The 25,204-nt window shown below is 41.1% G+C and overlaps 1 protein-coding gene and 1 pseudogene across 4 annotated transcripts in view; one reads left to right on the top strand and one right to left on the bottom strand.

Annotated features, from left to right (window-relative positions):
* Positions 1–300: 300 nt before the first annotated feature.
* LOC129163868 (piggyBac transposable element-derived protein 4-like) lies at positions 301–2,531 on the bottom strand (annotated as a pseudogene).
* Positions 2,532–24,254: 21,723 nt separating this feature from the next.
* The window catches only part of gabrg2 (gamma-aminobutyric acid type A receptor subunit gamma2), a 60,702-nt gene continuing 59,752 nt past the window's right edge, over positions 24,255–25,204 (top strand). For 2 of the 4 annotated variants that reach the window (XM_015961391.3, XM_015961390.3), the window contains exon 1: positions 24,255–24,749. In XM_015961391.3, coding sequence (XP_015816877.1) covers positions 24,634–24,749 — 116 coding nt within the window. In that variant the 5' untranslated portion in view covers positions 24,255–24,633. The remainder of the gene's footprint in view (positions 24,750–25,204) is intronic. The other 2 variants (XM_015961393.3, XM_015961392.3) reach the window with 1 other exon arrangement.

The raw sequence follows: 25,204 nt of genomic DNA, 5'->3' as shown, positions 1-25,204 counted from the left end.
GGTCGTGATTTGGCGCTATATAAATAAACTGAATTCAATTCAATTCCCTTGTATTATGTTGAAAAAAAATCACATTGGTTATGTTGCGGGTCATTTTGACCCACCCTGTCTAAATTCACTTAGAACTGTAAAAAAAACTGCAATAAAACAGGAACTTTATTTTCCATTAGAAAAAACATTTAACACACAGACACACAATAAAGTTTGAATATCCAGAACTATTTGTAAGAACTAGTTAGTAAAAGTTTTCCTTCTTTACAAGCACTTTTATTTTTCTCAGATTTTCAATGTTCAACATTTTCAGTGTTGTCCACTTGATGGACAGAGTGTAACTGTGTGCTTTCTGCAAATGCACTTCTTGCACTTCTCACAAACGGTGCTTGTTTTAATGTCTTATCGTGAGGGACAGACCTGGCATCTTTTTCGTTTCTTTGCACCTGTATCCACTGGATTCATTGTACATTGGTCAGATGATGCAGACCTGACGTTTTCAATGATAGCTGCTGCTGCTGGGGATCGAGCTGGTCTGGCTCGCCTCTGGATCTCGGGGGTGACAAGACTTTTTCCCAGTTCTTCCAGGAAAAGCCGACGTCGGTACAGTTTGCCGACATTCCAATGTTGGTTGATTTCAGTCCACAGGACAAAGGCACTGTAAGCTGACACATCCACAATGTTGTAGAAAATCACCAAGGGCCAACGAGCTGTTTTGCGCTGGCAGCTGTATGTTGCTGTGACTTTGTCAATATTGTCTACTCCTCCTTTGGTGGAGTTGTAGTCCAGGATCATTTGTGGTTTTTTGTCTTCTCTTGTGCTCAGAGATGCATCTGTGTGCATTGTGCTCATGACAAGAACATTTTTGTTTTTCTTTGGGCAGTATGAAACAACTGTTGCTTTCTCGGTGAAAACAAATTTTGAGGAATGTGGAGGTCTTCCCTGCATCTTCAGAATTTCACTGGGAAGTTCTGGTTTATTTTTCCTGATTGTTCCCAACATAGTGAGCTTTCTTTTCTGAAGTTCATCTCCAAGCCAGTAGGATGTAAAGAAGTTGTCACAGGTGATGTTATGCCCTTGCAGCCCTTCACTCATCTGCAGCACCACACGCATCCCCTGATTCTTCTCAGATGCCTCTCCAGGTAGCTTTCCGGTGTACACCTGCATATTCCATGCATAGCTAGATTTAGCATCACAAGCTGCCCATATTTTGATGCCATACTTGGCCGGCTTGTTGGGCATATACTGTCGGAAAGGACAGCGGCCCCTGAATGGAACAAGGCGCTCATCTACAGTCACATGGGGACCAGGGTTGTACAACAAAGGTAGAATCTCCACCCATTTATCCCATACATCTCTGATTGCAGCAAGTTTGTCTCTTTCACAGCGACTGGCTCTGGTTTCACGGTTGTCAAATCGGATCACACGAGATATCTTGTGAAATGTCTCAAGAGACATTGTTGCACGAAAGATCGGCCTTCCATTCTCTTCATTCCATAGACTTGCATTTGCTTCTCCCTTTGACCTGTATACTCCAGCTAATACCAGGATTCCAATATAAGCATGCAAGTCAGTCAGATCCATGGGCTTCCATTTCTGTTGAAATACACGCCTCCCCTCCAAGTTAGTCATGTCCAGTATAATCTTTTCTATTGGAGAGGGTATGAAGAGATGAAATGCTGAATGGATATTATCAACTCGTGTGACTGCAAATCTTGTAGGACCAGGTGTCATTTTGATGACATTAGCAGATGACAGTCTGCCTCGACTTCGGTGTGGTGATGTTGACCATTTTATTTTACCATCTTTAGATGTCCATGCCCCCTCTGTAGATGATGATTGCTGCATTCCTTGGTTTTCACTTGATGAAGCGATGACAGAAGACTCCTCTTTAGAATCCTCATCAGAAAATTGGTAGTCTGGATCATCAGTAACATTGTCCTCAGCCTCTGAAAAATCCTCTGTCTCTGAAACATCTTCTTCGTCATTGCTATCCCAGTTAAAAAGCTGAGATAAAGCTTCTTCAGCTGTCAACCTTCTAGAGCTCATTTTTGGTGTGTTGAAATCACATGACATCAGTTACAAGAACAGGGCAGAAAAAGTTTCTCGCGCACACACCTGGGCCTCTGGGTGTGAATGTATATTCAGAAGCAATCACAACATAGCACATCAAAGAGTCATGTTTATTTTTGTTCTGAACAGCTTTTTACTCACATTAAAGTGTGTGGGTCAAAATGACCCGCAACATCATTTTTGTATACAAAAACTGCTAAGACTTCCCAGGACACATCAAAGTGTCCATATTTCTCATACCAGTTCATGACCCCAGATAAGAAAAAGTCATAAAGTTTCATTAAGAAAAATAGAAGATGATCAGCGCTATGGTCAACACAAAAACTGGAACGGGTCAAATTGACCCGTAACATAATAAGAAGGTTAAATGAGCAAATCCACAACACAGCAGAACTCCTCCAGGCTTGTGTTATTTGTGGGGATAAAACATCAACGTTTCAAAACAAACAGAGTCAGTGGTAGAGTTAAGCTGCTGTTAGCTGCTGTTAGTCAAGCAGCAAGAGATAAGATACCAAATGCCTCGCAGCGTTTATGGTTCATGCGGCTTGTCTCTGCGTTGAGCCAATATTCTCCCAACCTGAACGGGGCAGCATGAAGCTCTACAGCATGCATCCAACACTACACCATAGTAGAAGTAGAAATCACTGTTGTTTACAACATGACATTCCAGCATTTTTAACAGCGTCCTCGTCTTTTCCGACAGTGTGAGCTACAGTGTTTCTCTCCAAGAATTATTAACAACATGTTGATCACGATGATCTTTGAGAGCTGAATCATACAAATGTCTGCATTTACGAACCTCTGCCATAGTAGTTCTTGCCGGTCCGCCATGTTTTTCCGCGTCTGACCACCCGCGTGGTTAGAAAATTTCCTAGGTGCACAGTGCGGAAATGTTGGGCCGTGCGGAGGCGCGGTGGAGGGGCGCGGTTGTTAAAATGATGCAATTTTGCCGCGCGGAGCCATGCGGACCTCGCGGACGCGTCAAGCATAAACCAACCTTTACCTTGTTCTGCCCCCTACTCCTCCAGCTAACTTCTACTTTCTAAAAATGGAGCGCTAGAGTATATTTTTCCCCACAGAGAACCACAACGCATTTATTCATACAAGACAGGGCAGCAGATTTATTAAAAAAATTGAGTGAACTTGGTTTTTAAATTTAACAGAGTTCACTGGACAAAAATGACCTCCACAGCTCTCAGATCTCAGTACAGTTCAGAAACCTTTAGAATGTGGTGGAAGGCGAGATCCACATCATGAATTTAAATATGTGATGGTATCATTTAATTTAAGACCTAAATCTCGGAGGAATTGTTGAAACTTTCCCAAGGCGGATGGAGTCACGTGTGTATTTATAGACCTAAAAAACGAAACAGTACATTACAGGACTCTTCTTTGCACATCTTTTCATGAGAGCAGATTTAGATTTCTTCCTGTTAGATGAGGTGTCCAAACCTTTTACGAGACACTCTTTAACATCAGTACATTTATAGCAAAAACAAAACGCAAGAAACTGACTTTCAAAGGAATGTCATAAGTTCCAAGCTGTAAGCTCAGATTATTTAGAGCATTTTGTATGAATAATATTACCCTATGCTCTTTTTTTCATATATTAAAAAGGGAGGCTGTTAAAATATTCTAATTTCCCTATTTTTCTCTTTCATGACATCGTTAGCATCATCTGACTCTTTGTCATATCTGCTCTGCTGAGCAACTGCAGACTTTCAAATTGTTCAGACATTAATAAATGTGCACATAATGCGGTCCATCAGGGATAAACTATCAAGAAACTCGTCTACCTTTCATCATCATAAAAATGCACCGCGGTTGTTCGCATTACATAAAGATGTACCTGCAGCTCTTTGTCTCGCTCTCATAAAATCATCACAGGTTACCATGTGCTTTCAGCTTCATTTAACAGGATGGTACATGCTCTAATTCATGCTCTACATGTGCAACTGTGCCACAGTTAATTTTGCACAAGCACTCCTTTGCAATTTTAATGTGTAACATTTAATTGTGCTTTTAAATTCCCTTAAACTTCCCCACAAATGCTGCTTATTTAGATGTGATTTGTTACTGCTGACATTTGCTCCTCCCTCCGGTGTAGATTTCCCTTCTTCATCCACCCCTTATTGTTTTACATTGCGTCACCTGGCATGATAGATAGACAGAGAGATCCCTCAGTGGTGATGGGAGGTGTGTGTGGCACGGAGATGGGGCCTCCATTATTCATCGGCTCATCTCACTGCAGTAGATCCAGCAGGGGGAAGTGTTGCAATGTTTGGCTGCTGCTGCACCATTGCATAAGTGCACCAACTTAAGCATCTCACTTAGACTCCCACTGGAAGATGTCCAACTGTGTCTGCGCACCTAAAAGCATTCCCAAAACAGGAGAAGACAAAACTTCTGAGTCCCATAGAGGGTCATTTGAAGGTGAATGCATAGCTGCTACAGTTTTTTTTATTTATTTATTCTCTTTTTGTTCACATGTCAGACTCGGTTGGAGGAGAGGTAGTATAGCAGATGGAGAGCAGTGGCACCGTCGGATTTTAAATAAGTATAAAGGTGTGGGCGTGGCTAAGCCACAAACTTTGACCAGTCACCATTACGTTACTTGACTTAATAACTCCCATGTGCATGATCAGATCAATTGCAAACTTTGTCTGTGTGATCACTGACCACATCTGAAGACAGTGACAATGTGGACAGCTGACATCACCTAAGTCCCGCCCCCTGACTACAGGAAGTCTACTGTTTTATGGTGAAATGCCCATATTTGTCCCCTCTAATTTAGTCAACATGACACTTAGGTCATGCACTGTCTTCATGATGTTGTAATGACCATTCAGATCTGATAGCTTTTCAGAAAGGGAGGGGCTTTGATGCCATGGCGAATTCTGGCGTGACGCCGTGACCTTACGTTTGACTGTAACTTCCACTAACAGCCTCCGATCTGCCCGAGACTGAACATGGCAATCAACAATCATGCCCTTTATTCAACGAGGCACACACGGTTGGTGAACGTTGTGTAATGTCACCAAAGCGCCCCCTACACACCATTAAAACTGTAATAACTCCCACAGACGAGGTCGTAACTGCACCAAACTTGCTATGTGTACTCACACAATGGCACCCACCACAATCCTGTGGTAAGTTGTTGATATCGCTTTAGCTCCGCCCCCTGACAGATATTAGGCCCTGAATAACACATGCATGATGCAATTCACACCAAACTGCACACAAATGACTGTCATCAACCTACAAATTTCTTCATGGAATAATTCCTAAATTTGGGACAGCGCCCCCTAGATACAAAAAACCTTTGTAACTTCTGCAAAAAGCTCCAAACTACATCAAACTTTGTGGGAGTTATCACACAACTGCAATCAACACATGTATGTGATCACTTGTTCAATTCACTTTAACTCCGCCCACTTACAGCTTTTTGTCTCTAGATGACCCATGCAACGTTTGATTGATGCCAAATTAACAGATAACCATCTTTGATGAGCAAAGATGACCTCTATGGCATTTAGTTGTAAATGGTCACAACACCCCCTAGATGGATTCAAACTTTATTAACTTCTAAAGTCAAAGTCAGAATGACATTATACTTGGCTTGTGACATCACGTGACTGCACCAAACACATTGATGTGGTTGTTGGTTCAAATCCCTGTAGCTCCGCCCCTTTCAGCTCACTGGCTTTAGATAACACACACAACGTCCGTTTGATGCCAAAATATCAGAAAACTGTCTTTGTCAACCAAAGCTGACCTCAATGGGATATTTCTGTAGTTGATCACAGCGCCCCCTAGATAACTTTAACTTTCGATAACTTTAATAAACATGGGCAGAAAGCACTAAAGTTGGTCTGTGTCATCACACCAACAGTGTGGTAAAGATAGAGTATGCCCTAGTGGTGAGACATGTAATATAATGGTAGGCTCAGAGGGGATGCTGAGTCAGGGTGAGGTGTGGACGAGGTGAACGTTAGCTGTTCTTGGTGTCGGGGTGGTGGACGTTTCAGTCCGTGGACGTGCCCTGGTGCCCCGGGCTGCCGGCCAGGACGGAGCGGCGGGGAGCTGGGTTTGGAGAGCGTCGGGGATGGAGCGGAGGGGGTGCGGACGGAGGGCGAGCAGCTTCGCTGCGAGGGCCGAACGACACTGCTTGCAGCTTTAATTGGTTCTTGTAACTATGGGAGCATTCATGCTTTAGTTAGAAATTGTATCCTCCTTTATGCTTTGTCACAAAAAAACATACATCCAACATATTTATCTCAAATTTGCTAAATAATAATAATTATAAAAAAAAATTGTTGCATCAATTATTTTTATTTCAACCTTTATTTTTATGTATTGTAGAACAGCTAATTTAGCCTGTAGCTGTCCTAAAGGCGTAGTGGAGGATCTTTTTCTTCCAGGTGGATCATCTGAACCATTGGTCCGCGTAACTGTCAATCGTTGTGGTGAACAATTCATGCAATGCCATTGTCACACGTGCTTATTGCTGTGGACGCTTTCACTTCCTGAGCATGTGCAAAGTGAAGGTTGGGCTCCCCAGAGATTCCTCTGTCGCCGTATTTCTGCTCGACAGGTAAAGTTTGTCATGTTATTTGGGGAAATTAATGTCAGCTTACTGCTAGAAAAAGTTAGCTGCAAGGCCGTAAGCTACATGTAAACAGAGAGTGCATGAGGATAACTGGGTATTCTCCTTCATGCGCATTTTTTTTCTAAACGTGGAAAGGGTGGTTCTTTCCTGAAATTCAGAAACATCCTCTTCTACAGCTTCAACAAAAGCACCCTAAAAAGTTGATATTTCGTCCTCTTTTTGAAAATGGTAACTATTAGCATCAACATATTTAGTTTTAGTGATTGATTGATAACATTTTACATTTATCTTTTGATTAAAGATGATGGATGTATGGTTTGTGTGAAAATTAATAAGATTTAATAATGTTGGGGACTTGTTCCCTGGTGACGTCAGTGGGATGGCCAATACATTTCTAGAGGGGCCATGGCCACCCAGGTTCACCCCTTGGGGGTGCCACTGACAGAGGGGCATTCAAAACCATAAAATAACTTCCTTCACCTGGTCATTTGTGACATTTTGTGCTTCAAAGATGACGAGGATAAAGATTCACACAAATAAACCAAGGATAGAATGCAATAAAACCTGAGTGATGACACATCATCAAGCACACACTCAGCTTAGATGTGCACCAATCTCATCAACCCCATCACCACCACCACCACCCACACACACACACACACACACACACACACACACACACACACACACACACACACACACACACACACACCCTTCCATTTATGTATTAACATTATATTTAGCCTCCTGTGTATTGTCTCTTGGTGTTTCCAGTTTTAGGTTAATTTTGAACTGACTCCTATTTCAGCTATTGTTTAACTGCCTTGTCACAATAATGGAACCCTAATTTGTTTCCAGCAAATGTCAGACTCCTCCAGGCCAGGAAATATTAAACTCTCATTGAACATTTTATTTCATGACCTGAACAAGTACAACATGCGTGCAAGTGATGTTACCTTTTGTTCTGAATAATTTATTTTTTTTATCACTAATTGTTTTTATTTTTCTCTCTCTTGTTGCTTATTTTCCCCTTTTTCTTATCACTGAACATTAACACCTTTGTCTGTCTGCAGGAAACCACATAAACCCCAACACATGATACTGTGTTGATGACATGTTCTCGCTGGCTGTTAAACTGGTGCAAATGTCCTTATTCACTCAGAATAGTTACTACAGGTGAAAGTAGCACATTGCTTGTCTTTTCTCATTTTTACATTAAATTAATAACTATTGTTCATTATTCACAATAGGAGTTAATTGCCCTTTTTTCCTGCACAGCACTTTGTTCTCTTTTTTTTCTATGTTCTGAAACCATCTAAGCCCTAACCCTAACGCCACGTATTTACGCTCTTGTCCTCTCTTTCTCAACACTAACAAATAAATGGCATATATGCATGTCCTAATAAGGTTGCAGTCAACAGGATTTCCATCATTTCATAATTGCATTTAACTTTCATTTGACAGTGCCAGATTAGGTTATTGAATCACCTTTTATTTTTCTTTCACTCTTGCTCTGTTTTAATGTTCTGACATGAACTTGATTAAACAAAATAGATTTCAAACTTTCAGCTGACATGTATTATGATCAGGTCACTGGAAGAAAATTACTTGTGGGCAACATTGGCATAGGACTTAAGTGCTCTCCCCGTAATTGGAAGGTTGCAGGTTCGAGCCCAGCTCGGTTTGTCGCTGTCGTTGTGTCCTTGGGCAAGACTCTTAACCCCCTTGCCTGCTGCTGGCGGTCGGAGGGACTGGTGGTGCCAGTGCTCGGCAGCCTCGCCTCTGTCAGTTGCCCCAGGGCAGCTGTAGCTACATTTTTGCTCATCCTCACCAGGCTGTGAATGTGCATGTGAAAGGGTGAATGACTGATTGTGTTGTAAAATGCCTTGGGGGGGTTCCAGGACTCTAGAATGTGCTATGTCAAATACAGACCATTTATCATTAGCACAGAAATCAACTGTTCAATATTTCCGACAACCCAAACTGCTTCTATAATAACGCTACTGGTTGTTTCATGTGTTATCATTATGCATAATTATTTTTACTTTAGTGTTTGATTAAATTTAAAAGTGTCTGGGACTGAAGTTGAGTCCCTTCAACAGTTTTGTAGAGGAAATTAAATTTTGATTATCTTTTATGCTTTTAGTGCATTGATTGGCATGTTTTCCCACTTATATGAGGAGTTTTAGGCATGACCAGGCATTTATCGGCGTTTTTTATGACACAAGGAGCACTCTTCAGAGTGACCATGAGCTCAAACATGAAACAATTGAAACACTGCAAAAACTGATTTCTAAGAAAGTTAAAAATGCCTCAATTTTAGACTTTTTATTTATTCTTCTCCAGAAAATAGCATTGCTTAAAATAAGGTAAAGATTCTTTATTGGGGCAAACTGCAGCTGCAGCGAGGCTCCTAACTGGAGCAAACAGAAGAGCACACATCACTCCTATTCTAATGCCTCTCCACTGGTTACCCGTCAACTTTAGACTTCATTTTAGAATCCTGACTATAACTTTCAATGCTCTACATGGTCAAGCTCCTTCCTATATTACTGAACTGTTAAATCCCTTTGCTCCAACCCGAGCCCTCAGGTCCACACACCAGAACCTTCTAGAAGTTCCAAAGACCAGATACAAAAGTCTAGGTGATCGCTCCTTCCAGACTGTTACACCCCGACTCTGGAATGATCTTCCTTTATTCTTACACAGCATTGACAGTCTGGACACTTTTAAAAAACAGCTAAAGACCCTTTTATTGAAAGAGCAAGTCACCCCCAAATCAATTCTTTTTTTCCTGATAAACTATATAAATGTGTGTCTAATCGTGCTGCAGACACGTGTAGTCAATAGTTTTGCACTTTAGTGCATTTTAGTTCAAATTAAAAATTTCTGCCTAAAACTGTCAGTGTTGTGCCGTTATCAGGTAAAAACTCGGCACTGCATTTGAATTTAAATCTGCCATCGCTATTGGCTAAGAGGTACCCTAGAATGTTAGCTGGTACCATATGATGTCACAATGTCGTTGTGGGCCTGTGTGTGTGTGTGTGTGTGTGTGTGTGTGTGTGTGTGTATGTATGTGTGTGTGTGTGTGTGTGTGTGTGTGTGTGTGTGTGTGTGTGTGTGTGTGTGTGTGTGTGTGTGTGTGTGTGTGTGCGTGCGTGTGCGTGTGCGTGTGCATGTGCGTGTGTGTGTATTTGTTAGCGGCTCCGCCCTCTCGGTCTGCTAGGCAACAGCATTTGTTGCATTTTTCAAACAGAAAGTGTGAGTGGAGTAATACTCTGGTAGGGGGTGACTTGCTCTTTAAAGCTGTTTTTAACCAAACCTTTTATTTTCTTATTTTTAACTCAAATTTTTAATCTTTCATCTGTTTATGATTTTATGACTTAGTTTTATTTTGTTTTGATCTATTTGAAGCACTTTGTTATTCTATGTCTGTGATAAGTGCTACATAAATAAAATGTACTTACTCACTTACTAAACTCAAAAGTTGCTCAGCTAGAATTCTTACAACTAGCCAATAAATCTAAAATGAGATTCTTTTCTCGGAAGGGGTCTTACCCGGGGAGTAGTTCAGTGTACAACCGCCACTGTGAGCAACATCAGTTTTGGACTTTTTCAGCATGCTTTTGTCTGATATGGTTTGTAATATGTGGTAAAGGTGTAACGACTGAATGTGTAATTATATAACGTATCTGCAGATTGTGAGCATAAGCTAAAATTAAGATCAATGAAGAATCCTTCACATTCCCAATCACAACTTTTTCCTTCCCTTTTCCACAAGCGCTGCCAGCTGTTTCTGTCAGCATCACAAAGTTCTACACACACTTTCAAACATATTTCTCTCAAACATTCTCTCATCAGCTTTGCAATGAATAAACCTGCTCAGGAGGCATTGCTGCCTGCAGGGATTTTATGTAATCAGACTCAGTGGGACATGCACTGCTGAGACAAATTGTACTGGTGATAGCTTGGATATATTATGATTTTTCTTTCTCTTTCTTTTGGGAATCAATAACATGTCAAACTGCACAATGGATCTAGCCTGGCCAGTCATTCTACGGTCATGTATAGTCTGGCCACAACCCATAGACGCAGCTCAGTTGTGGGGCAAAACCAGCAGTTGACTTTCAAACTGTCTCCAAGCAACCGGGCCCTGCCTGGACCAATCAGAGCAACGAAATATGTGATGGGAATACGGCAGTCTGCCATGCACAGAAGAATGAGTAGGCGGAAAGAAAAAGTACCTCTATCTGTTCATGTTTCAAAGAAAAGTCCAAGTTTAACTCTACCCATTTCAAACATACGCTGTTCCTAAGCCTCCACCATCTTTGATGTTTTCTTCCATTGCTGCGCTGCCTTAATGCTGCCAAGACCGCCAAACACATTTCTACAAACAGAGGGCTGTGACTGGGCCGGCCTTGATTTAGCCAAGTCTATGATAGACCTTTTGAGGCTACAATGGGGTGTGGCTAGATTTACCTGCAGATCAAAATATTTTGCTACTGCTACGATTTGTCTAGATTTCAGGATTTCTACACTACAATGAATCAAATTTTTCCTAAAGAATCAGTTCACTGGTTTTTATCAGAACATAAGTCATCAAACCAACAATAGTCAATTTTAGAGCAAAACTGGCGCTGTCCAAAGTGTTCATCCATTCATTCCTTTTGTTACCAAATAGTTCTCAGAAAGAAAGCATGAGAAATGGGTGAGTGCTGAAGGACAATGTGACTGAAAAACTGCACATCTGCCATTATTGCTTAATGAATATGGAACAAGCCTTGCATGACTCTCAATTATAACCTTTCACTCTGGTGTCACAAATTGTATGTATGTATATATATATATATATATATATATATATATATATATATATATATATATATATGGGCTGCGCAGTGGAACAGTGGTTGCCTTGCAGCGAGAAGGTCCTGGGTTCGACTCCCGGACTGGGATCTTTCTGCATGGAGTTTGCATGTTCTCCCTGTGCATGCGTGGGTTCTCTCCGTGTGCTCCAGCTTCCTCCCACAGTCCAAAAACATGACTGTTAGGTTGATTGGTCTGTCTAAATTGTCCTTAGGTGTGTGTGTGTGTGTGTGTGTGTGTGTGTGTGTGTGTGTGTGTGTGTGTGTGTGTGTGTGTGTGTGTGTGTGTGTGTGTGTGTGTGTGTGTGTGTGTGTGTGTGTGTGTGTGTGTGTGTGTGTGTGTGTGATTGTTTGTCCTGTGTGTCTCTGTGTTGCCCTGCAATGGACTGGCTTTCTGTCCATGGTGTACCCTGCCTAATTGCCCGCTGACCGCTGGTGATAGCCACCCCCGACACCCCCGACCCTACGTGGACAAAGCGGGTTCAGAAGATGAATGGATGGATGGATATATATATATATATATATATATATATATATATATATATATATATATATATATATATATATATATATATATATATATGTATATATGTATATATGTATGTGTGTATGTGTATGTGTATGTGTGTGTGTGACATGCTGTTTGACACATCAGATAAACCCCTGGCAGAACACCGCGAGACCACTGTTATCTCATACCCCAATGACACATATACGCAGCCTTGCAGCAATCTGAACAATTTTTATATTCAACCTTTGTGGCAAACAATGACAACAAAGATCACACAGGGTGAGATGCAGCCTAAGCAGCAACACAGGGATTGTTAGAGACAGCAAAAATGTGGAAGGAGGAAAAAGGTGATAAATCCAGGAGTGAGTTTGAATGCGCTCCAGAAAAGACATTAAGAAGTTACTTAGATAAATCTACGTCTCACAGGATGCAGCAGCCTCTCAGCTCTAAATCAAATTCTGCATCTAGGTAACTGTTCTCAGAGTAAAAAAATAAACAACTACTTCCAGTTTTCAGAGTGCTCATTCACCCTGCTCCATCTGTCAGGGAGAGGAGACGTGTAAGACATGGGGTGAGGTGTGAAAAAGAGATGTGTTAATCATGTAATACACACTGATAAATGTGATAAGGCGGAACAAAACAAATCCATTTTGGGGTTGCATTGATGGAAGAAATAACCTAACATTAAAAGTAATTTATTTATATTTCCTGTGCTCACTCTGTGCTATTCATAAACATTTATGATGATAGATGTGGCAAGGTGGAATTGAGAGGTTAGTGGTTCAATCCCGGGATTCCCACCACATGCCAATTTTTTGCTCTCAGCCCTAAAATACATTTGTAGTTTCACAAAGATGATATCAGATTGGAAAACATTAGCAACCATTGTAGCAACCTCATATAAATTATTTTGTGTTCCTTAAATAGTTCTGCTGTCAGGCAGTTGTGCTTGCAAAGACCTTATTTTAATGAGAGGTCAGCAAGAAGGCAGCAAATCTGATTTAGGTTTGATCAAAAACACTTGTCGTCATCATCATCATCATCATCATCATCATCATCATCATCATCATCATCATCATCATCATCAACAATGGAACTAAGTGAGAATCAAACCAAATCCAAATTTAGGAAACACAAAAACCACAACATAAAATGGATCAGATTGTATGATGTGGTGCAAACAGACCACATTAGTTTTCATTTGTTCTGCTGCAAGGAAGAAAAATGTCTGTGTCACAGCAAATGAATTACTCAAACCTTAACCAAACTGACCTAAACATGGAACCTGTCACAGGAGAGTAGCTGATAATTGAAAATCTCTAAAATGTAAATGGACAATGGGTTTCATCAACTTTTAAAGCCATACAATGCAACTTTTTCATATTTTTAAATCATTTTTGAGCCAGTATGTGCTGAAATGACCTTTTGTAGGGTGAATGAAAAGTCTCTCTGCCCCCTATGTCTAGAATATCCTCTTCCAACTTCAGACTTTACAGTAATCCATGTTTACACCTCAGAAGAAACAAAGAAAATCTGGGGGGGGGGGGGGGGACAGGAGTCAAGTGTTCACCCCGTAATCATAAGGTTGCAGGTTAGAGCCGCGCTCGGTCTGTCACTGTCATTGTGTCCTTAGGCGAGACATCTAACCAGCCTTGCCTGCTGGTGGTGGTCGGAGGAACCGATGGAGCCAGCGATCAGCAGCCTCGCCTCTGTCAGTGTGCCCAAGGGCAGCTTTGGCTACATCGTAACTCATCCCCACCAGCATGTGAATGTGTGTGTGAATGGGTGAATGACTGATTGTGTTGTAAAGCACCTTGGGGGGTTCCAAGACTCTAGAAGGCGCTATATCAAATACAGGCCATTTACCATTTTACCAAACTCTTAACACAGCAGGATTTGGAGTCTTATTTCCTGACATCTCAACTCAGATAACAACAACCACTGATTCAGTTTTCTCTGCTGCATTGATGTTTAATCTCTTCAATTATCTCAAGTTGGTTAATTGGTCATTCAACGCAATTGACAAGATTTTTTCAACAATGAGAATGGAGCAGGGGTTCCTACTTGTCCACATGGAATGCACCCAGTGGTGCATACATTGGATTCCTGGAAGGAGATGAATATGATATGCCTTTCCCAGCTGTCCGTGGAGGACATCAAAGACGTATGGATATTCAGGCTGATAGTAACTGGATTTCTTCCATTTGGAGTGGGAGGATTTCTGGTATTTTGGAAAATTGGGAAGACGGGGGTGACTGGAGTGCAACCCGTACCCATGGAAGGTCTCAGCCATGTGGAAATTGTTCAGACTGGGACGTTATACTCAAGGTGAATCGCAAGCTAGACGTTCTAGCTGTGATCCCAGTGTTAGTGCGCAAGATGGGTGTGATCTTGGGGAGTCAGTGCATGGTATGGGCAAGCTTAAACCCAAAAATTTGATTTACTGAGAGACTAAAGGGTCAGGTAAAAACTGAAAGGCAAAGAGAAAATTACCTCTGCTTGAACCCAAACAATTCATCCATTTTACTACAGTTGGTAGCTTTGAGCTGCGAGAAGAAAAAAACTCCACAAAGAAATACTGACAGATGCTGTGAAAATCCAATGAAGTGATGTTTTATTGTCTATTTTCTATCAGAGGCTAATGCAGGATATAGGTGTAGGAGACTATTTTCAGGTTCAGCCTGCTTGAAAAACTCAGACTGACCGATTATAATCAGAAATAATCATTAAAAAATGTTTTATCAATGTTCCACACCTTTAAAGCAAAACATCGACTGTTTCAGAGTTTTTAGTTAGTTTTAGATCTGATACCCACAGCTATTAGACCTCTGGCTGAGGAGAACAATATGGGGCCTTGACAGAACTAAGTAAATTACCAACCATTGCTGTGAACAGCCAATGTGCCGGTTTTGCTCAGTGGGACAGACTGCTGCGGCCTTGGTTTGAAGAAGGTGTTATGCAAGCATCCCAGTGGAGATGAGAGAAGGGTGATGAGTTCAAGATGAAGCCTTCTCCTACACAAAGAATTTAAATCAAAGGCGTTACAAACCACTGAGGTGACTTAGAACGAGATGCACTAATTAATAATTTGTGTGTTGTATTTATAAAAAGGTAAATATTCAATTGAATAGAAGTTATTTACTTATTTCTTTCAAACATTGGAAAGTAAAAAAAGTTTGTGTTGACAGCAAAAACAATAGTGACAGATAGACTTCAGGTCGCTACCTTCAAGGTACCGTTATTTCCGGACTATAGAGCGCACATCAATATAAGCCACACCAACAAAAAAAAAGGTTTTCTAAACACGCACGCCGCACTCAAATACAAGCTGCGGCACAGCAGCCACATGCAGGTCTCCGGCGCACAGCGCATGTATGGCCATAACATAAGATAATTAGACAGAAATATGCTACACGGAGATTTTTCGATTTTGTTTTAATTGAACAAAACAAATTTTAAACACAGGTGAACGTGCCTTCAAGTTTAGAAAAGAAAACAGCACTGATAGCATTCAGATTTCTGGATGGTTATAAAATAAAAACAGAACTGACACGTTATTACCGGTAATTTGCATGTTTAGAAGAAAGGAACAGCGCTGACACAGCATTAATAAGCCCTGGGTAATTAGAAAATAAAAACTGCACAAAAAACATGCCTGGTTAGTAAATAAAACACACTTGCCTACCAGAAAAAGTCATTCGCTCTCATCTTCCTCTTGCGCACTGAAGCTTGGGAAAAAAGTAGCAGCTTATAGTCCGGAAAATACGGTAATTATGATAGGCCTGCATAGAATGTATCAGTGATTTCTTCTTAAGGCACCTTTATACCATCAGTCAAGGTGGCCCCATGTGCTGTACTACATTGAGAAATATTTTTAAAGAAAAAGAAAACAACTGGCCTGAAACACAAAGACCAATCACGTCACTAACAGACCTCGCTCTGCCGAGCGAGGGGACCTTGATGGTATACTCGGGCAGCACTGATGAGAGGTAGGCCACTCTTAAACAAACAGAGTATCCTTAAGATTAATTTGAGGCTTAACAGGAAGACACTTGAGAGAAACCAGGATTGGGAGGATGTGTTCCCATTTGTTCAGCCCACCGACAAACCTAGCAGCTGAATTCTACACCAAATGCAACCTAGGAAAGGATAACTGGCTCAATCTAGCATAAAGGGAGTCATTGACCTGTAATCTTTTAGCTACACATTCACTCATTCAACCACACACACATTCACACCACCACCTTTGACCACCACCTACAATGCACCAGTAAAGGCAGCTAAAGCGTCTTGCCTAGGAACATTACAACTGCAGCAGACTGAGTGGGGTTCAAACCTGCAACCCTCCAGTAACAGAGCAGGTACTTCACTCCTCTGCCATCATCGCCTAATCTTAGTGTAATCGTGAGAGAATAAAAGCACTTGTCACAATCACAAATTATGCTTGAGAGGGAAGTGACTTAATCCTAGTTAGTCACATAAGAGTATAAAGTAGTCTTACTTTGAAAGAATCTATTTTTTATTCTATTTCATTATCCAGTTGGGAGAGTGCATTAGCAAATTAGGGAAACTCCATCTGGTGTCGATTTGCAGCAGGAAGAAGGTGAGGTGCAGGGGACACCCCAGACAGGTCACCAGTCCATCACTGAGTAACGAACGCGACACTTTAGAAGATGCACACTCACTCACACCTTGTGACAGTTTTGCAAATTCACCCAACATGCAAATGTTTGGTCTGTGGTAGAAACTCAGAAAACCTGGAGAGAACCTACGCATGCACGCACAGGAAGAATATGCAAACTTCACGCAGAAAAGCCACTGCTGGGGTTTGATCCTGCAGCCTTCCTGCTGCATGGCAACAGTACCGTGCCACCATGCAATCAGGGCTTCTTAAAAAAAAAACAGCATGTTTGAATGTAAAAGTGAAGTAAAATCCAGATGTTTCCAGAATTAGCCCACATTTCTCAACAATTCATGCATTGAGCTGTGATTTCTGTTTTGAAGGGGAAGCTGGCACAAAGACGTACAATAACCAAAGTCTCCTTGTGAAAATGAACCAGTTAAAATGCTGCCATATAACAATGATAATGCAAAGACAGGCTGACTGATGGCAAAGCATTAATGTTCCAGAAATGACAAAGAGAGACTCATCCTCACACCCAGGTTGAGTAAATGAAGCCGGCTAAGCCAACAACATCGCAGGACAACGAAAACGACTTAATTTACAAAAATTTGTTGTAGATAATGTTTACAGACTGAAAGATTCCAGACTTGTTTTACAACAAACTTGTGTTTTACAGCAATGAAAGCATCATTGATGTTCCACAACATTAGCACTCTGCCAGGGGAGTCGCTAACCTTGATGGAAACTGTTGGGCAATGATAGAGAGATTTACTTTTGGTGGAGGGGGAAAAAAACATCATGCTGTAAGTACGTCTCTACACAGATAAACTTTTTTGGCATCTTCAATCTGTGAGCCCGAGTAAGTGAAAACACATCTCTAACTTCATTTTAAAAAATATGTTAGAAAGCAAATAGAAGAAATTCAATTCAAAAATGTCCTCAGATTTGGCACGAATCCGCGTAAAACTTTCGCCTCTCTTCCAAATTAGTTTTTCCTCTTCTTTTCTAATCTGTGAAATCTGCAGCAGTGACTCTGGGCTTATTTCTGCTTTGTGTTTGATAAAGCTCTAACTCTACAGGGACCACAGAAGCCTAAAAAATGTTACCAGAGCTGAAAGCAAACACTCACTGTGATCTACCTTTGAGAGTGGAGATTATACCTGCTAAACATCATGCAGACCAAATTTCATATAAAAAGTCTATGAAATCAGCGAGCTATGCACTCCCCTAATCACAGAGGAGAGGCTGAGAGCTGGCAGGCATTTCACAAATCACAGTTCAAGACCGTGTGTGAATGTTTCACACAAAGCAAATATCTAAACTTGATGCTTATAGATTTGTGGCAAAAAAATAAATAACTAAATAATTTTTATAATAGAATGAATCAATGTAAAGAAATTGACAGGATCTTAACAAGCCTAGACACTAAAAAGGTAGTTAAATTGTTAAATCAGGTGTGTTGGATAAGAAAAACTAATAAAACATGCAAGGTGGTGGCCATCAATAATAAAAATTAAACACAGTTGATCTACAGAAAATCTAAGAGGGGAAACCTTTTTCCTAAATCCTGATAGTTTTATAACAAATGTGTCGATGACGTTTGCTGTATAGAATTCCTCTAACATAAAAGGGTTTTCAGCAGTTTTATCCTGAACCTTTTCATTACCTTCTAGAATGAGCTGTTTCAGAGCTCTGTCAGTAGATTCGCTGCTCCTCCACATCGACTGGAGCTTGTTGGGGTGGCTCGGGCATCTGATTGGGCTGCCTCCTGGAAGCTTCCCTGGTGAGATTTTTTGGGCACATCCCACCGGGAGGAGACCTAAAGGAAGACCCAGGACATGCTGGAGGGACTATGTCTCTCGGCCGGCCAGGGAACAACTTGGGATACCTCCGGAAATGTCACGACTCCAGCCCCACATCACTCCTCCAACCGGGATCCCTCCTCCTAACTACAACTCCCAGCATCCCTCTCGCCACCTATTGCTCCCTGCCTATATACGGAAGTCTTGGCCTCTCGCCTCTACTGAGTCATCATTTCAACTATCCGACTCATGAGATTATGGACTACCAAACTCCCCGACTATCATCGACTCAGTAAGTCAACTCTTTCCTACTCTGGAGTGTCTGCTCGGCCCACCTTCTGGTCCGGTCCTGCGGCCACTCCTAGATCAAACTGCGTGCCTGTTTATTCCCAACGCTCGCTCCTCTGCATCTGGATCCTTCAAACACACTACAGCCGAACCCCTGGTCTCTCAGTTCACCCGCCTATCGTAACAGGAAGAGGTGGCCCAAGTGGCTGGGGAGAGGGAAGTCTGGGTCTCTCTGCTCAGGCTACTGCCCCTGTGACCCGACTCTGGATAATTGGAGGAAAATGAAAGGATGAATGGATGGTATAAACTATTGACCCATTTTCTATGTATTGATTTTTTGACACTTCCTGATACAAAAACAACAAAAACACCAATAATGCAAAGCAAAAATTTAATAGAAAATTTATACAAACATGCAAATAAAAAATAAACAAACAAATCAGCGCTCACAAAACAAACCCAAACATATTCTTGAAATGTTACCTAATTCAAACAGAAAGACCTTTTTAGCCTGGAACCTGAAGCAGCTGACATCGTTTTGCTGCTGCTGGAGATATTAAAGCTATTCTGAAGGCACTGTAACACAGAACCTGTATTCTATCAGTCACAAACTGCATGTTTCTGTGTTGAGGTTGCAATCAAACGTTTTAAAAAGATACAAACATGCATAAATCTGGAGTAAAATACTGTGAGGAGGAAGCTAAAAGCAACTAATCAAGAGGTGCATAAATGGCGGTCTTTAGGAAGCCTCATTATATCAGGCACCAAATAGTGCTCCAATGGCAGTTAGAGCAATTCAGGTTTACTAAAGACATTTGAAAAAATGGCACTATGAGCAAGGTAAGCAAAAAAGATTGGTGTCGGTAAGAGAATAGTGGCGGCAGAGCAGGTATTTTATTTGTGGTTAAAGATTGTGAGGAAGATCTGAGCACATGGAGTGCTTTCTCTTGTTCATGTGAAAAAGTGATGAAACTGGACCCATTTCATACAGACCACATGGACTCCTTTTGGATTTGGCTTTTATTCATATTGTTGTTTTAATTTTTGTGATAATTCAGTGAAGTCTTAAAATTTCAAATTGAACAGACTTTTAAAGTGTTTTCGTCATTTGTTTTAAGGATTGTGCTTCTTACATTACGTCATCTTCTATAGATTGCCAGACTATTATTCAGATCCAAAAGTGCTTACAGGAGCTCATTCTGCTCCCACAGCTTGATGCTAACAGAGTGGGGCTGTGATGGCATATGTGTGGGCTGTAAAACTGGAATGATAGTGGAACTGGGCATCTGTGCATTCAGCATTGCCATTACAGAACACCATACCTCCCCCAGCTCTCATCGAAAGATGACACAACATATAATTGTTGCCAGTCTCACTCACATCACTTTGTCAGCAGAGAAATAATGAGGTGCCATTAAAGATGAGCTCATTAGTTACCTTTTTCTAAAATGCTATGCTATATTATTAAAATGTTCATACCACTGCTTTTAAACCAGGCTCTGTCTGAATTGTGCTTGTTAACATTTTTATTCACAGAAAATAAAATATTCCATTTCATTTCTTAATCTTTAGCCATCATATTTGACCAGTGTTTCAACAAAGCCTTTAATAATTGGGGCTCCTAAACTATAACTGATACACTTAGCTGCCTTGTGCATAAACAAAATGGTGTGAACACACAGATGAGGACTCTGGAAGTGGACCAGCGCATGAGAACCCAGGTGCACACTTGATATTGGGATTTGCCAATTTGGCAGAAAGTTGTTCTGTGACAACTGAACCAAGTTGATCTAAACTGACATTTAATCCTGTGTGAGAGAAAACGTATAAAAAAGAGAGGGAAGGGTGTTTTTAATGGGTCGCTTATGTACGGAAAGTCACCACAAGTCACACAGAAAGTGTAGAAAAGTTTGTTGTGACAGTCCAGTGCATAAAAAACGGAGATTTATTTTATTCTTTTGTTAGTTTTATTATTGGATGTTACTTTAAACCAGTTTTTTATCAATAGAGAAAAGAAAAACGACTTATTGGTTTAATTGTTACACTGATTCATTCTGAATAAATGATTTCAAAGTTTACAAACAAAATAATGAGTCATGAGAAAAAAAATACCTTTTTGGGTTAACTTTACATGGTATTCTCATTATTAATATCATTATTATTATTATTATTATTATTATTAGTAGTAGTAGTAGTAGTAGTAGTAGTAGTAGTAGTAGTAGTAGTAGTAGTAGTAGTAGTAGTAGTAGTAGTATTAAAAAACATGAACATAGTCCCCCACAATGTCCTACATTTCATTAAGACACAACCGACCACTGTATAAGGGAAAACCATATAATAGACTGGGACAGAACAAGAATCATGAACACTGAACAACAAAAATACAACAGATAGATTAAGGAAGCCATAGAAATAAGGAGACATGGAGACACAACCGTGAACAGAGACGATGGGGTCTACACGTTACATCACGCATGGGATTGAGTCATCAACAAGGAGGGCATGGGCAGCAAAGTGCGACACCGTCCTCTGCTGCTCGTGAATAAACGGAAAAGGAAGGAATGCCACCAACATCGTCACAGTCTGAGGATGGCTACAGGAAGTAGCCAAAAAGTTAGCTAATAATGTAAAAGAAAACTTTTCCTTCCTGTGTTTAAAGAGAACCAAGCAATACAAATCTATGGTTTTGACACCCCATCATTTTTTCCTATCCACATATGGTAATGTGATGTATTTTCATCCCACTAAAATGCATTCATTTTCAATGACACTTATGTGACTGAAACGTGCAGATAGATTAGTGTAGTCGATTGAGATCAACTGAAGGTAGTTTAGAGTCACTCCTGCAGTCCTCTAAATTACAATATGAATCAATAACTCAATCAATCAATCAAGCAACTTTATTTATATAGCACTTAATCCTACAATACATGCAACTCAAAGTGCTTAACAAATTAAAAAGGCCCCACCTACCCACATTCCCTCCCATCCCCAGAATTTTAAAAACAGTCTGACAATAAAAAACCCTTCCACAACACTCCTCCACCGACACACACACACACACACACACACACACATGCACATACACATACATACATGCCCCCTTCCCCATGGTAAAAAACACGATTGGCTGAGATCAGATGAGCCAGAACAGCTAAGGATAAGGAAATGCCATCAGGGGAGCCATTCACCCCGATAGCAGCAGATCCACAGCAGCAGCCGAGGCACTGACACCAGGCACCCAGGGCAGGGAGGGCGGAGACCCCCACCACCACCCAGGCACACATGGATAGCACCCAGGCCGCCACAGCCGACCACCACTGCCGGGGCAGAGGGCTCCCACAGAGGAAGCACTGGAAAAAGGTTAAATTTAGGTTAAAATATAAAATCCAAAGAGCTAAAATGAGAATTGTAATATAAAAAGTTATATAGATATTAAAATAATATTGATCATAAATCAAGGAGTTGTGTAAAATTGATAAAAACTCTGAAAACTCTTGAATAAACGGTGCACTCTGTCTAGGAGGCCTGTAAACAGTGACACATAAAATCTGACGAATGCCAAAAGCGGCTGCAGTGTATTCAAAAGTGTTAAAATGATAAAATAAAACAGGTTTTGCTAAAAGTGTTGATGAACTTATAAAAGCAGTCCCGCCTCCCCTTTTACCATTCCTCATTGAGAAATTGAAACTAGAATTGGATGGGGAGGCCTCTGTGAGAACAACAGAGGCATCTGAACTCAGCCATGTTTCAGTTAAACATAAACACTGAAGATTAAAATCTAAAATCAGGTAATTTATAACAAAAGTTAGGAGTCATTATGATCATTTGTAAGAAAGTAAACAAACAAAGGGGGGTTGGTTCTGTGGAGCAGCTTAAGAAATGTTTTTACTAACATTATTTTTACCAATAATTTATGGTGGTCTCTAGTAGGAATGAATGCCTTGAAAGTTATTCTCTGGAGAAAGGAAGCTCTATTGCCAGTTTCAGGAACTAGAATTTTGCCACATCAGAGTTGAGCTTCAGACAACTGGGGTGCTTTTAATTGTCAAGGTACCTGGCCTCACAAGACATTGCCTTGCAAGGCCAGGCTCCTTGCGAAGGAGGGCACTGTCCTTTCTTGGTCAAAGAAAATGGTTAAATGGAACAGACTTGCATCACATGACCATGGCTTCCATGACTGTCACATAACATCACGTGACATGGGAGAGAACGTTATATTTTATATGCATAAGTTTCAATATAAATATATAACAAGTCTTTTACTTTTCAAATTTATGCTCATATTTGTTAAATTAAATATGTAAGCAAGTTACTACCTGATAGCCACTGAAGCTGCAACTACTAAGCAACTAACCAACCAGAGAAAACTTTTTTGGATCTTAAAAAAATTCAGATAACTGCCCAGAAGCTACAGTTATTTGACTTACATTTAAACTTGAAGTTTTCTCGTGAAGTAGCTGCCAGCTTCTAATCCGCCATCATTTTGAAAATACTGCCGTATATTTTGGGATATTTTTGACCAAGGCTAGGCTACAAGACACCTCCTGTGTATCATGGCTCAGCTAGCTAAACGGCTAACAAATTGAGAACAGACGCCTCGGTAGAACATGAACATTGGAACACACCATGGTGGTTCTTGATGATGTATTTCAGGCAACTGGGGCGGGACCAAGACATCAAGGTGAGATTTCTTGGCACCAGGATTTTGAGTGCCATTTTCACCTATTTGGACATCTCATCTCTGATTGGATAACAGCAACAGGATTCGACCACTGACTCAGTTTGCTTTGCAAAGTTGATGTTTAATCTCCACAAATAAAGCAAGCCTGGAGGAGTTCTGCTGTGTGGTGGAGTTGCTAAGCTAACAGTTAGCTTGACTTAGTTGACATGTGCTTTGCTTTTTCCTGGACGCTAAACCAGCAACAGCCCTCCCCTTTGTGAGCGAAGATGGATTAGTCTCACCAATTTTCTATCAGAAGCTAATGTGTAATGACAAGTGCAGTTCAGCCAGCATGAGAGTGTGTGTGTGTGTGTGTGGTGTGTGTGTGTGTGTGTGTGTGTGTGTGTGTGTGAGAGAGAGAGAGAGAGAGAGAGAGAGAGAGAGAGAGAGAGAGAGAGAGAGAGAGAGAGAGAGAGAGAGAGAGATGCATTTACCTGTAGATGTATATTTACAATTTTTGCTATTTTGGTCAAAATACACCAAACTTTATTTTGATCCCCCCCCCCCCCACCCCCACCCCCACCCCCACCCCCCGCTTGTTTATTCATCAAAACGTGAAGTCAGAGCCGTTTTTCCAAGTGTCACCAATTCAAAACAGCAGCCACCAACTCCCTTGCTGTGTTGACGGGAGCTGTCCATGGTGCTGATTCTCGCCTAATCATGCACCCTTGACCACTAGAAGCACCCGTGCAGCTGAAGCAGTGACATGACTCAGTGTGTCATGGACATAAACACATACCTATGCGTGTGTACCTTGGTTTGTACCGAGTACTTCCGCTTTGTGTAACCGCGCATGTGTTGATCCCTGCTGCAGCAACGTGCATCAATTCCTCTCTGACCCGACTGTTAATCTGCATTCAGACTGAGGCTCCAATGGTTTTTCTCAGCCGTTCTATACTGTTATAGTTTATTCCCTGGGACTCGTTACTTTTGTAGGCCGATTGTCGAGTCGGCAGCACAGGAAAAAAAGACAACCTAAACGAAATCCGGCTTCTCCTCGATTTAGTGTTACCCGACATTCCTCCGACGCACGTCCGTCTCCGGTCCAGCTTTGCAGAACCGCGTCTGCCAGCGTGCGTAATGCATCGTAAAGAGGAAGCACAGTAAATAGACGGAGACGTCCATCTGCAGGAAAGAGGAAACGAAGATGGTGATGACAGCTTCACCAAATTCAACCTGCAAATGCTCGACAGCAATGGCGAAGCCTTCCCTTCCCCTAAAGCTCTTCCTCTGGGTGTTTATCCTCATTAATCTTTCCAAAAGGTAAGATTTTCATTCACATCCTTCAAAGCTTTAATATGTACCGGGTCCGTGCAGCGGTGTGTTTCTTCATTTATTAACACACAATGATGCGGTGCCTCCCATCTACATTTGTGAGGCTGATGGGGGTGTACTTTCATTATTTAGTGTTCTCACTCACAAAAACAGCGTTTAGGGGGAGATATGGTCATGTAATCGTGCAGTCATCATGTGTTGTCTTTTTTTTCAATATAAAAGCAGCGATCATTCTTTAAGTCCGATGAAATAGACGTTTATTTATTGATTTCCGTGGTATTTATTCCATTTATAAGACAACCAATTCTGTAATCTTCCCTGCAAGAAATAGCACAGCGGTGTGCTAAATTAAGTGAAGCTAAGGCTACATAGAGTCTGTTAAGCTGGCTTCAAGGATCAAGTCTATTTTAACAGTCAAAGCTTCTTTAAAGAACGCTTGCGCC

The sequence above is a fragment of the Nothobranchius furzeri genome, chromosome 10, assembly GCF_043380555.1.
Source record: "Nothobranchius furzeri strain GRZ-AD chromosome 10, NfurGRZ-RIMD1, whole genome shotgun sequence".
Taxonomy (NCBI): Eukaryota; Metazoa; Chordata; class Actinopteri; order Cyprinodontiformes; family Nothobranchiidae; genus Nothobranchius; species Nothobranchius furzeri.
This window is presented reverse-complemented; position numbering and strand designations above follow the sequence as displayed.